Consider the following 13,371-nt stretch of genomic DNA (forward strand, 5'->3'; position numbering starts at 1 on the left):
TGCAGGGGACCAGGCCTGTGGCTTCCACACCCTGCAGCGCGAGTCACCGGTCGTCTCCTGCAGGCACGTCCACGGACGTGAGCCGCTACGCGGGGGAGTATGAACATGTCTTTGAGGCCACCACGGCCGGCATCAGCATCCAGGCCCCACAGCTCGACATCAACACCGTGGCAGCAGGAGGCGGCTCGCAGCTCTTCTTCAGGTGAGCTGGGCGTCCCCATTTCGCTGTGACGTGGATTCGCCTGTCGCTTTCTGTCCCGTCTTGCTGGGATGTGCTCTGCACCACGCCTGCCCCCTGGCTTTTCTAGCTAGCTAGCCTGCACAAGGCTTCTGACCCTGCCTGAGTTCTTGGCAAGGGGGCTGTGCCCGAAGCACCTGGCTTTGGGCCCCCAGAGACTTCTGGGCACAGAGATGACACGTGGCACAGGCCTGTCCCAGCTTCCCAAGAGCCATTCAGGGCACCTTTCCCTCCTGGGCGCTGTAGAAATAACGATCCATAATAAAGCCCCCCGGTGCTCTGTAAAGGCAGCTGCCGTTGGGTCCTTTCCACTGAGCCCTGGTTGCGGGGCGTGTCCTGTGCTCGGCCCCTCCTGTTCCTCTTGCCCTGGCAGTCAGCTGCCTCCCTCTTTTCCCCATGCAGGTCGGGACTCTTTGTCGTTGGCCCGGAGTCTGCAGGGGCCCATCCTGGCCCCACGTGCTACCGGAAGGGTGAGGCACCCAAATTACGGGGGGTGGCGGGGGGTGGCGGGGGGTGCTGAGTGCCTAACCTCTGCTGTGTGGTTTTTCAGGAGGGCCTCTGACTGTGACAGATGCCAACCTGTGCCTGGGCCGTCTTCTGCCCGAATATTTTCCTTGTATCTTTGGGCCACATGAAGACCAACCGCTCTCACGGGACGCCACCCTGCATGCCTTTCAGGAGCTCGCTGCCAACATCAACGCCTTCTTGGGGCCCTGCTCAGCCCTCAGTGTAGAGGAGGTGGCCATGGGCTTCATCCGAGTGGCCAACGAAGCCATGTGCAGGCCTATCCGGGCCTTGACGCAGGTAGGGGGTTCCACTGGCCCCCTTGGTTGGTCTCTCTCCATTGTCCCCAGCAGGCCGGAGCACCAAAAGAGGTGGCCCCGGCTTGGCCGCCAAAGGCTGTGGCCCAGTGTTAAAGCGCATGCCCGGTATGTTGGGGGCACCAGGTTCAGTCCTTGGCATCTCCAGCAAGATTCTTAGGGAACAGGTGGTGGGAAAGGTCTTTCTCTGCCCGTCGGAGTGGGTCGTATGGAGCTTGATGGGCCGGTGAGCTGTCTTGGCTCTGCAAGTGCCCCCTTCCCAAACTGGGTGATTTTTCGGTGGTCCCTGGTGTCTGCAGTGGTCTGAATGCAGCTGCCACATGGTGGGGCAGGGGGAGAAGCAAGAGAGGGGCTGCTGAGGACCCCCTTTGGCCTGCTCTTCCGCCAAGTGCAGGGAAATTCCTGCAACGTCTTCTGGTGATTTGAAAGCCCGAGGGGGAGGGAATATTCCAGAAGGAGTTGACAGAGGCAGGAGAGGTGGCAGCCCGGAGAGGGGCCTTCTCGGTCGTGGCCCCGAAACCTTGGAACTCCCCTGGGGGACCTCCTGCCTCCCTCTGTCCTGCCTTCTGCCAGCGGGTCATTTTGTTTGACCTTCCCCCAACAAGGGGAAGGCTGGAGCTGCCCAGGAGGCCCCGTGAGAGTGGAAGGGGGGACCAGGGCCGAGGTGGACAACGGGCAGAGCGGGCCTTGCCTTTGCCTTCTGGGCCCTGGTTCTGGCACCCGGCATGGGCGTCCGGTCCAGGCCGTGCCGTGGCGGTTGTGGTGAGTGTAGCGGTGATGGCATCCTAAGCCAGGCGTTGAGCTAGCCCGGGCCCGGCGGGCGCATGGGGTGCCGAGGGTGGGAGGAGCTGCCCTGCCTGGGTTTTGCCCTGACGGTTTCCCTCCCTTTGCCTCGGCAGGCACGGGGCCACGATACGTCGCATCACGTGCTCGCCTGCTTTGGCGGCGCTGGGGGGCAGCACGCCTGTGCCATTGCTCGGACCTTGGGCATGAGCAAAGTCTTCATCCACAAGTATGTCTGGGGGAGCGGGGCTGAAGCTGGAACCCTGGGCCACAGGCAGGAGCTGGAGCCGTGCTCTGCCCCCTCTCCCTGGCTCAAATGTGTTCCTGGCAAAGGGTAACGCTTCCTGTGCTTAGAACAAACTGAATGTCCCGCTGCCCGAGAACTGATCAGAGATGTCAACTGCGGTGCGTTGTTGTTGGGCGACGAGTTGCCATTATGGAATCCCTGAGCCTCGGGGAGCGTGCAAAGTGCTTTCCAGCCGAAGCTCTTGCCCTCCCAGCCTGGCTTTCTCTGACCCATTTGGAAGGTCCCAAACCGTTGCAAACCAGAGTCATCAATCGTCCAGGTTATCCTGATAGGCAAGCAGCGGTTTTATTCTGAACCTCTTAGGGGACAATGGTGAGCATAGTGGGCATTTTCCCTGCAAAACCCAAGCCAGAGTCCTCCACCCACTGGGGGTGTCCAGGGCTGGGGAGAAGGGGGCGGGATCTTGCATGTCAGTTTAATTCTTTTTCCAGGAAGCCTGAGGATAAGGCGGGGCTGGGAGGCGCTTCACTGGGCCGGGTGCTAGAACCACTACAGCCCTTTTCCTCCCAAGGTGCCCCAGAGGGAAGATTGAGTCCCAGGCCCAGAAGGCACGGCACACCCCTCCTCTTCTTTGGCGCAGGTACAGCGGGATCCTATCGGCCTATGGACTGGCTCTGGCCGACGTGGTGCACGAAGCCCAGGAGCCCTGCGCCCTGCCCTACGCCCCCGAGGCCTACGCCCAGCTGGATGAACGCATCGCAGCCCTGGCAGAGGAGTGTGTCCGAGCTCTGGAGGCCCAGGGCTTCACCCGGTAGGGGGAGCTCCTGTGGGGTGACCAGGGGCCCCCACAGCCTGAGGTGCCCAGGGGCCCCGGCACTGCCTGTGTGGGCGGCAGGCCCCTTGGCTGCCTTTGCGATTAGGCCAAGGGCCTGGCCGGAAGACCCTACCCTCTCCCGCTCTCCCAACAGGTCCCAGATCAGCACGGAGGCCTTCCTTCACCTGCGCTACGAGCGAACGGACTGTGCACTCATGTGCTCGGCTAAGGGCTACCCGGCCACTCCCACCTCCTGCCGCTCCGGCAACTTTGGCGCTTCCTTCGCTGCCAGGTGCGTGCCGCCCCTCCCTCCTGCAGCCTGCCACTGGGGCTTGGGAGTGCCCCTCCTCCCAGCTTATTGACATAACTGTCTCCTGCTGCTGGCCTCATCAGATACTGGCAGGAGTTTGGCTTCACCATCCCCAGCCGAGCCATCCTGGTGGATGACGTCAGGGTGAGGGGCACGGCTACAACTGGGCCGGGCCCAGAAGAACCGGTCCCTGCCAGTGAAGCAGCTGCACGCGTGGAGAAGGTGAGCCCCCCACCCACCCCGGCCCTTGTTGGAAAGGGTGCCCCTGCCCCAATCTGGCCCCAAGGGATCCACAGCAGCGTGTCGTGGCCCCTCCCTCTTGATTGGGGGGTGGGTGGGGTGCAATCAGCCATCTGAGAAATGGCGAGCAGGGGAGGCCGTGAAGCGGCAGGTGGTTTCTGCGGGGGGAGGGGCTGGCTTGGCTTCTCCGTTGCCGGTGCAGCTGCTGGTAAAGCGCGGCAGCGGCTGTGGGGCTTCCGCTCAGCAGGCGTCTCTGCCCCGGGGCCCCAGCACCTCCCCTCCCCGCTCTCCTGGGCTGGTGGAGCTGTTCATTTTTTAAAATTTTATTTGAAAGTAAAGAAAAACAATAAACAACAAAGACAATAAACAATGGATAAAATAATATAAGCAGGATACATAACAATACATAAAACAATAAAAGCAGAATATATAGCTGCCTATTATACGACAACAAAACTCTTTCTCCTCTCCGTCCCCTTACACACTCTTCGACATTTAGAATCAAGGTTTGAAAATGTTAATTTTACAGTTGGTCTACTTTAATAATAGCTATTCTTAGTTTTTCTTAATTTTCAGCTACGTAGTCAAAAAAGTCGTTATTTTTCTGAAATTCTAAGATTGTTCTGTTATGTATACAGGAAGTTAAATTGGCCGTAGGTGCCTCTTCATGCAATTTGTTCATGCACACAGCCACGTCTGGGCAAGCTTCTGTCTTGCATTTTGCTGCGTATACTACTCCCGCTGCCGTCACCACGTATTGAAAAAGTTCACTGTGTGTTTTTATAATTACTGGGTAAAATATTTAATAACATATTTCGAGGATTCAGCTCAAAGCATTTTTAGTTTTTGATTACATCGGAACTTGAATGTTGTCATATCAATAGGTTGTTGTAATTATGCATAACAGCTTTCCCCCTTGTATCTCCACAACAGCAGATTTACTTTTCAATAATAGTACTAATAACATTCGATTTATATACTGCCCTTCAGGACAACTTAACACTCACTCAGAGCAAATGTGTTATTATTATCCCCACAATAACAAACACCCTGTGAGGTGGGTGGGGCTGAGAGAGCTCTGAGAGAGCTGTGATTGAGCCATGGTCACCCAGCTGGCTTCAAGCGGAGGAGTGGGGAATCAAACCCGGCTCTCCAGATTAGAGTCCCACGCTCTTAACCACTACACCAAACAGATATGGGAACTGGGAATTCAGAGAACCCAATAAACATTTTGATGTACTGTTGCTGATTTTTAAAAAAAACACAAGCCCGCTGGCGGCAGCGGGAGCAGATGGGAGCAGGGTCAGAGAAAACAGCTGCTCTGTAGCAGGAAAATGCCAACTTTCCTTCCCACGTGGCAGCCATCCAGTCTTTACCGTGACCTTTGCTGTGCGTAGCCACTGGTGGCCCTATCCTCCACGAACCCCTCTAGCACCCTTTTAAAGCAGTCCCTGCCCGTGGCCATCACGGCATCCGCTGGCAGCGAATTCCGCAGATTAATTACTCATTGAGTAAAGAGGTGTTTCCTTTTGTCTGCCTCTGCTTCCCAGGTGGCTCGCTGTTATTTTGAAGGTGGCTACCAGGACACCAACATCTACCTGCTGGCGCAGCTCTCCTGGGGCCACCGCATCCCGGGCCCCAGTATCCTTATCGATCAGAACAGGTGAGGAGGGGCTCCCTGGCTGTGGCTCCTCCTCTCCTGGGCCACGCCCTGAGCTCTGCCGCTGTGCTGCAGGCAGATGGTTGCCTTTCCAAGGAGGAGCTACAGGGGGGAGGTGGGGAGTGGGACAGCGATGGCTCCAGAGAGAGAGTAGGCCTGCTCCTCCTGTGCCCCCAGCACCATCCTGGTTGAGCCGGGCTGCACTGCGGTCGTGACCCGCCTTGGTGACATCTGCATCACAGTGGGATCTGGGGTGGTACGTCCCGTTGGCCCCGAGGCTGACCCCATCCAGCTGTCCATCTTCTCCCACCGCTTCATGAGCATTGCAGGTGAGCGCAGCTTCCAAGGAAGGGAGAGCCGACCGTGGTGTACGCCTGCCTGTGCCAGGGTGGGGCTCATCCAGTGGTCCTGTCTCCCGTAACAGAGCAGATGGGACGCATCCTGCAGCGCACAGCCATCTCTACCAACATCAAGGAGCGACTGGACTTCTCCTGTGCCCTCTTTGGGCCGGATGGGGGGCTGGTGTCCAATGCCCCTCACATCCCAGTCCATTTGGGGGCCATGCAAGAAACCGTGCAGTTTCAGGTAGGGAGTCCAGCACGCTCCCCGCTCCCTGCCTCCTTGGGTCACGGCTGACTTGCTCCGTTCATCTCCCCAGGCGGGGGCGGGACTTTGGGTTCCCGCATCTGTGCAGCAGTGGGGGGGGGGGCGGGGGGCGGGCTGGTCCTAGGAATCCTGGTGGGTGAACAGGGCCCAGTCCTCGGGGATGGGAGCAGCCAGTGAGTTCCGGGGTGGAGTGTGGGGGGGGGCCTTGGTTTCCAGGCTTGCGGGATGGAAGCTTGTCCCCTGCGGGCCCACTTCCGGCAGTGCCCCCTGCTTCCAGCAGGCAGGAGCCCGGATCGTGTGGCCTTCTGCGTGGGGGAGAGGCTGGCCCAGTGGCTTTCTGGCCCTTTCAGCTCTGGGCTTCGCTTGGCAACCTCCTGCGTGGTGCCTTCCGGCTTCTCAGGGCTCTTCCTCCTTGGTGTCTTTCCAGATCCGGAGCCTGGGCTCAGACCTCCATGAGGGGGACGTGATCCTGAGCAACCACCCGTGTGCCGGTGGCAGCCACCTGCCGGATCTGACGGTCATCACTCCGGTACGGGGGGGGGGGGGCGGGGATGGGCAGGTCAGCAGCTGTAGGTGGCCAAGGCAGTTCTCTGTTCAGCAGTTTAGAGGCTGCGTTCTGGAGAAAGATGAGCCCGGCTTGGGGCCGACTTGGTGCTCCGGCATGGCGTCTCCTGCTTTTCCTGTGGTGGAGGCAGAGCCGCCAGCCTCCAGCAAGGGCTGTAGCTGTGCACCTCGGGGTGTGGAGGGCGTGTGCTCCCCCGGGTCTTGGCCAGTTGCTCCATAGGCACTGCATGTGCCCTTATCATAAGGACCTGGTGGGCAACCTGCTCAGCCATTCTGTGTCTTTTGTGGCAGGTGTTTTGGCCGGGAGAGCCCAGGCCCGTGTTCTTTGTGGCCAGCCGGGGGCACCATGCGGACATTGGGGGCATCACTCCTGGCTCGATGCCCCCCCACTCACACTCCTTGCAGGAGGAGGGGGCCGTCTTCATTTCCTTCAAGCTAGTCAAGGATGGAGTCTTCCAAGAGGAGGGTGGGTACTTGCATAGATGGATTTTTAGTAAACTTTGTATGACCTTTAATGCAGTTCATAAGCCAGTTGTGAGAAAATACAGATAGTCTTTTATCTTTGACAGCCAATTACAAGTATTTGGAAAGGAGTAGATAAATGATTTTTTAGTTGCTACAGAAGACTTAAGTATAATCTCTTAATCTAGTTTGTAGTAGTTTTTTCTATGTCTTCAAAGATTTATAGAATCTTATCTGTGCAGGCATGCCGTGGTATCGTAAGCTGGCTTTATCAAAATGTCACATGATTAAAAACATGAAGATCGGCTAAATTTAAGACTATTCACTTGTATATTATTGTCACATGTAAAAAACATTAGAGAGTTCTTTGGAGATAACAAAATGTCATTTAGTATAGGAGGATGTCACCAAAATAAGAAACTAGGATTTTGAAGAAGGAAGCCTCACTCAGAACATTTTACATGAGAAATGTATGTGTCTCTGTGTGTTATGAAATTGCAGTGCATTTCATAGTAGACTGTGTGTGATCTGATTTTAATTCATTTGTAGTCTTGATTGAAAAACGTTAAGAGATTCAACTTTTATTGCACGCATAATTGGATTCATTTTAATATGCCTTTGTATTCTAGTCTCTTGCTTAATTAAAAGGTTTAGAGTTTATTTCAATAGAAAACAAAGATTTAAACTCTAGGAAGGTCAAAACAAGAAGAACCCACTTAAAATAATTTTTACTGAGAAGCAGGTTCTCAGAAGAGACCTTGTTTTCAGTATTCATCTGGAATACTATGTACAATTCTGGTCACCACACCTCAAAAAAGATATGATAGCCCTGGAAAAGTGCAGAAAAGGGCAACTAGAATGATTAAAGGGATGGAATACTTCCCCTATGAAGAAAGGTTAAAGCGCTTGGGACTCTCTAGCTTGGAGAAACGATGACTGAGGGGTGACATGATAGAGGTTGACAAGATTATGCATGGGATAGAGAAGGTAGAGAAAGAAGTATTTTTCTCCCTTTCTGATAATACAAGAACTTGTGGGCACTCAATGAAATTGCTGAGCAGTTGGGTTAGAATGGATAAAAGGAAGTACTTCTTCACCCAAAGGGTGATTAACACATGGAATTCACTGCCTCAGGAGGTGGTGGCAGCTTCAAGCATAGACAGCTTCAAGAGGGGATTGGATAAAGATATGGAGCAGAGGTCCATCAGTGGCTATTAGCCACAAGGTCTAGATGGAACTCTCTGTCTAGGGCAGTGAGGCTCTGTATTCTTGGTGTTGGGGGCGGGCAATCAGTGGGAGGGCTTCTAGTGTCCCTTCCCCACTGGCAGACCTGCTGAGGACACCTGGGTTTTTTGGCCACTGTGTGAGACAGAGTGTTGGACTGGAGGGGCCATTGGCCTGATCCAACATGGCTTCTCTTATGTTCTTACGACATGATCTGAAACCCTGGGGCTGTCCAGGTTTGGGGAAATAAATTTTCCATACTGGTCAGTTCAGAAACTCTAATGAGGTATAGATAAATCAGTCTGTTACAGCTGAAGGTCCGGCCTTCAGAACTCCTCGGACAACGTGTCTTACCTGTAATTCAGCCTCCCCCCTCCCCCCCCCGCCTTCATTGTTCCATGTGGCAGGTACTAGGTTGATGTTGGAATAGTGCATTCTGGGATCTGTAGTCAAAGGACTTCCATGCCCCCTTCCATCTCTTGCAGAGGTCACCAAGGCGCTGATGGCTCCGGGGCTTATTCCTGGCAGTAGCGGCACGCGCAGTCTCCAGGACAATCTCTCTGACCTACGTGCTCAGGTGGCAGCCAATCAGAAGGGGATCCACTTGGTGAATGAGCTGATTGGTCACTATGGGTTGGAGGTGGTGCAGGCCTACATGGCTCACATCCAGGTAAGGAGGGGCCAGTGCCTGGTGGGTATGGGTGTGGGTGTGGGTGTGGGTGTGTGTGTCAGTGTCAGTCAGTTCCCAGCATAGGACGTAGTCTTTGTTTCGTGAAGAGGTGCTTCTCATTTAGAATGTCATCTCCAGCATCCTGTTCAAAGATTAAGTGAAAAGTAGCACACATTGCAATATCCCTCATCATCAACAGGAACCAGAATCATTTCTTTCTGACCCCCTTTTGCTCCCAAGTGGAATGCCTTCTCGTGAGCAGATCATCAGCATGTGGAAGAAGAAGGTGGCTTCTTCGCTCCTGAGATGAGTGGCTGTGCTGGCCTTTAGGCAGAGAGAGGCGCCTCGGCTAAGACAGGCAGAGAGTGGTGCCCTGTAGTCAGCACCCTCCGAGCACATCCCTGTACTGAAGGTGCCCCGTTGTACCAAGGACAATACATTCTTCTTGTAGGATTTTGAAGTGTTGCTGCTGGTCGTGCTCGTTTCTGGTATATATTAGAAAACAGTAATTTTATTCCTTTAATGGTATGGCTTTAATGGCCATAGCCTTAAGCCTAAAATAATTTTATTAATTTATTTACTTCACTTATAGCTTGTCTCTCGCACCAAGAAAGCGAAAAATAAACAGTTCAATCAGACAGTTTAAAGTACCCAGTGAACAGTGCAGTCGGACAAGGGAGACAGAATTGGAAAGCCATGCAAACAAGGAACTGCCTAAAGTATGACATACCATCATGCCAAAAACAGATTACAAGGGTAGAAGGCAATGCAGTAAAATCAGTGCTTTTCCACTCTCATCGCCCACTTTCCATATTACGGGGTGTCATGCCTTGAACAGGGTTTTTGGGTTGCTTGCGTTGTTATCCAGTTCGGTAATCCTAGTCTTACTGTATTGTTTACTGGGTGTCTTATGCTGTTTGATTGAATTATTTTTATATTTTGTAATCTGCCTTTGAATCTCAGTGCGAAAGATGGGCTGTAAATGAAGTAAATAAGTAAGCGAAGGGCATGGGATGTATTATAATATAGTTGCAGTCTTCCTTTAATAATAATAATAACAACAACAACAGCATTCGATTTATATACCATCCTTCAGGATGACTTAACACCCCCTCAGCAGTTTACAAAGTATGTCATTATTATCCCCACAACAACAAACACCCTGTGAGGTGGGTGGGGCTGAGAGAGCTCTGAGAGAGCTGTGACTGACCCAAGATCACCCAGCTGGCTACAAGTGGAGGAGTGGGGAGTCAGACCCGGTTCTCCAGATTAGAGTCCCAGTGCTCTTAACCACTACACAAATTGAATTTAGGAATTCAGTTGCTATCTTTATTTCTTTAATGAGACTATTTCTCTCGGTTGATACTCGGTTGATACTGTAGTTGATACTGAGGGTAGCGTGTTGGAATATTGTTTGTAGGAATCGTTCTTAAGCGGCATTTAGGCAAAGCATGAGAACAAACAAAGGCTTGCTTTTCTCAATAACTTCTGGCTGCCTAAAATACTGCAGGGGCTAACTGTCTAAGCATTCTCTGACTTAGTTCTGAGGCTGGCTGGTCTTACCAAAGTCTTAGCAAAGAGTCCATCCATGCCAGTCAACTCTAGACATCCTGCTAGGGTTGCCAGCCTCCAGGTGGTGGCTGGAGATCTCCTGGAATTACAGCTGATCTCCAGGTGACAGAGATCAGTTCCCCTGGAGAAAATGGCGGCTTTGGAGGGTGGACTCTATGGCATTATACCATTCTGAGGCCACTCCCCTCCCCAAACCCTGCCCTCTCCAGGCTCCACACACACACACACACACACACCCAAATCTCCAGAAGTTTCCCTATCTGGACCTGGCAACCCTACATCCTGGTAGAGTGGCCTGGAGCGGAGAAGCTCTCTCTCACGTTGCTGATGGTCAGCAATGGCTGAAAGGTAAAGCTGAGAGTTCTGCCTAGAGACAATGAGGCTTCTTGAGGTCTGAGGAGGGCATCGGCCCACCAGGTGAAGAACCGATCAGGGCTCAGTTACTTACTTGGCATTAGGGCACGTGAAAATACAGGGAGTGCTGCTTGGGGCCTGAGCCCACCCCCAGGCTCCGGCCTGCTCAGGGACCCTTTCTGTTAGTTTGAGCAATTTGACCTGCCTTCCCAAACTGAGGTTACTTCGGAAGGCCTCTTGCGACCGCCCTGCATCTGAGAGAACCGCTCCCGTTCTGGGCCTCCTCGGAGTAGCTGCTCCTTCTTCCCCGCTTTCAGAGGGGCTGGTTCTCTGGCTGCTTAGAAGTCAGTGGCTTTCAGTAAGAAAAAATGAGAAGGAATAAAAATTTGTTCAAAGCAAAAACTGTGTAGGACAAGCCACATGTACATGCCTGGCCTGAGCACTTCGGTTCGGGCTCGTAAGTTCTCCCAGGCCCGGTTCTGGCTTGCCAGCCTGGGAATGGAATGAGCAGGCGCCTTAACTGGTTGCACCTGCTGACCTGCAGCCTGTTCTTGCCAGGCCAAGATGTCCTGGGGTGGAAGGGAGTCTCGGCTCCACTCGCCACCCTCTCCTCCTGAGGCCTAGGAGCCCCGATAGCCTTCCTGCCCAGCTGCTGCTTCCTGAGCTCCCAGCTCAACTTTGACGGGCCGTGCATCAAATCGGGGGCCTCTTTCAAGCCCTTGGCCTTCCAGGGCCAGCCCCGCCTCCTCTGACTGGCCAGGCCCCTCCCATCAGGGTTTTTACGAGGGGGGGGGTTTATTCCTTCCGGGGGCCCTGTCTTTCCCTTCAACATCATCTGGTTGAGGGGGAAGCAACATGCAGAGTGATTCTGTGTGTCCGTGTGTGTGCTTGCACACACCCCCACCCCCCCCCACCCGCTACAGGTTAGGTGGGCTGTGTTGCAGCTGCACCTCCACCTGGTGGCCCCCTGCTGGGCGGTAGCCAAAGTGCTTCTTTGCACGGCCGTATCCAGATTTGGGAAAGGGGCATTCTTCTTGCAGAGTTCCTCTCTTGGCCTGCATGTGGGGCAGAAGTTAGGGTTTGGGTGTTTATGGGTAAGGAGCAGCTCCTTGAATGGAAGCCGGCACCCCCCATCAGCCCCCAACGGATTCTTTTGCTGTGTGCGCCACCCCCAAAGACCTACCTCCTGGTGCGCTGCCGCACCTCTCCAGCTCTCCTCTCCTGCCCCCAGGCCAACGCAGAAGTGGCAGTTCAGGAGATGCTGCGGGACTTTTCCAGGCGCCAGGGAGAGGCGGGGCAGCCCTTGCTGGTGGAGGCAGAGGACTTCATGGACGATGGCTCCCCCATCCGCCTAGAGGTGGCCGTGGACCCCAAGGAGGTGTGCAGGGGGGACTTGGCGGTTCTGGGCCTAGTGTGCAAAAAGTGCGAGCGGAGGGGTCTGTCTCCCCCCCCCGGCTCAAAATGCGTGGTGCTGCTTGCATCCCGTTTGGAATAGGAGCCCGGGGGGGGGGGGGATGTTGTCGATCTCAGTGTCTCCTCTGTACCCCCCACCGCCACACAGGGCAAGGCCGTCTTTGATTTCACGGGGTCTGGCCATGAGGTCCATGGGAACTGCAACGCACCCCGGGCCGTCACCCTGTCAGCCCTGATCTACTGCTTGCGCTGCATGGTGGGGCAGGACATACCACTCAACCAGGTGAGCGGAGCTGGGGGGGGGCACGGGTCGGCCTGACAACGGCTGCTATAGGGAAGCCGTGAGATTCCAGCCTGGCCTGAATGGCGAGGGGAAGACTAAAAAAACGAAGCGGCCAGACTGCAGTCTGCGGCCCTCTCCACCTTGGGGAATTACGCCATTCTCTTTCAAAGGGCAGGGGGGCGGGGGGGGCACAGGTCCTGGCCTCTTGGAGTGGCAGAGAGAGAACTCTGGGCCTCTTCTGTTGATGCAGCCAATGCTGGGGTCCTGGAACCATTTGGGGGGGGCAGTCCCAGTGAAAGGACAGTCCCATCTCAGGCGCGGGGCTGCCGGGCATCTGCGTACCCCGGCAGGCAGCTGGTGTTTCTCTTGCCCTTTCCCTCGTAGGGCTGCCTGGCTCCGGTGAGGGCTGTCGTCCCCAAGGGCTCCATCCTGGACCCCTCCCTAGACGCCGCTGTGGTGGGGGGCAACGTGCTGACCTCCCAGCGGGTGGTCGATGTGATCCTCCGAGCCTTCGGGGCATGCGCAGCGTCTCAGGTGAGGACGGGCAGTGGGCAGGCGCAGGGCAAAGCTTTGGGGGTCAGGAGAGTCACACAGATATACCGGCTTGGCTTTCTGCCTGGCTTCACGATGTGCAAAGAGATCTCTGCGGCCAAGAAAAAAGGCCCAGGCAGAGAAATTATTTATACGTTTGTAAATTATTTGTAATTATAGATCTATCATTACAAATAAAAGAATTCCTACTTGTGTCTGAAGAAGGGAGCTGTGACTCTGGAAAGCTTACACCCTGGAAACCTTTTTGGTCTCTGAGGTGCCCCTGGAATCAAGCCCTGCTGTTCCACTGCAGACCAGCATGGCTGCCCGCCTAAAACACTTCTCCCACTGCAATTCATTGTCTCTTCATGGACTAAATAAATGTCTGGATGTTCCCAAGACAGAGAACAAAAGGAGGCGATTGTTTCCCAAGACCAACCCAGACTCCTCTCTCACGGCCCCTGCCTGTCCCTCTGCCCCCCGCGATACAGGAGGGGTGGGGTGGGGTTTTCTTTAACCCGGGGGGGGGGGGGGAGGAGCTGGAATGGTGCCACTCCGTCCAGCAGGTCAGGCTGACTG

General features: G+C 54.7%; 1 protein-coding gene across 1 annotated transcript in view; it reads left to right on the forward strand.

Moving 5' to 3' along the window:
• Positions 1-13,371, forward strand: part of OPLAH (5-oxoprolinase, ATP-hydrolysing) — a 30,395-nt gene that overhangs the window by 12,824 nt on the left and 4,200 nt on the right. Inside the window, exons 7-22 of the mRNA XM_054984575.1 lie at positions 64-202; positions 641-708; positions 789-1,042; positions 1,959-2,071; positions 2,730-2,900; positions 3,058-3,195; positions 3,297-3,435; positions 5,004-5,116; positions 5,291-5,442; positions 5,538-5,698; positions 6,147-6,248; positions 6,575-6,749; positions 8,455-8,639; positions 11,797-11,943; positions 12,127-12,261; positions 12,646-12,795. Coding sequence (XP_054840550.1) covers positions 64-202; positions 641-708; positions 789-1,042; positions 1,959-2,071; positions 2,730-2,900; positions 3,058-3,195; positions 3,297-3,435; positions 5,004-5,116; positions 5,291-5,442; positions 5,538-5,698; positions 6,147-6,248; positions 6,575-6,749; positions 8,455-8,639; positions 11,797-11,943; positions 12,127-12,261; positions 12,646-12,795 — 2,342 coding nt within the window. The remainder of the gene's footprint in view (positions 1-63; positions 203-640; positions 709-788; positions 1,043-1,958; positions 2,072-2,729; positions 2,901-3,057; positions 3,196-3,296; positions 3,436-5,003; positions 5,117-5,290; positions 5,443-5,537; positions 5,699-6,146; positions 6,249-6,574; positions 6,750-8,454; positions 8,640-11,796; positions 11,944-12,126; positions 12,262-12,645; positions 12,796-13,371) is intronic.

Source organism: Eublepharis macularius, chromosome 7 (assembly GCF_028583425.1).
Source record: "Eublepharis macularius isolate TG4126 chromosome 7, MPM_Emac_v1.0, whole genome shotgun sequence".
Lineage (NCBI taxonomy): Eukaryota > Metazoa > Chordata > Lepidosauria > Squamata > Eublepharidae > Eublepharis > Eublepharis macularius.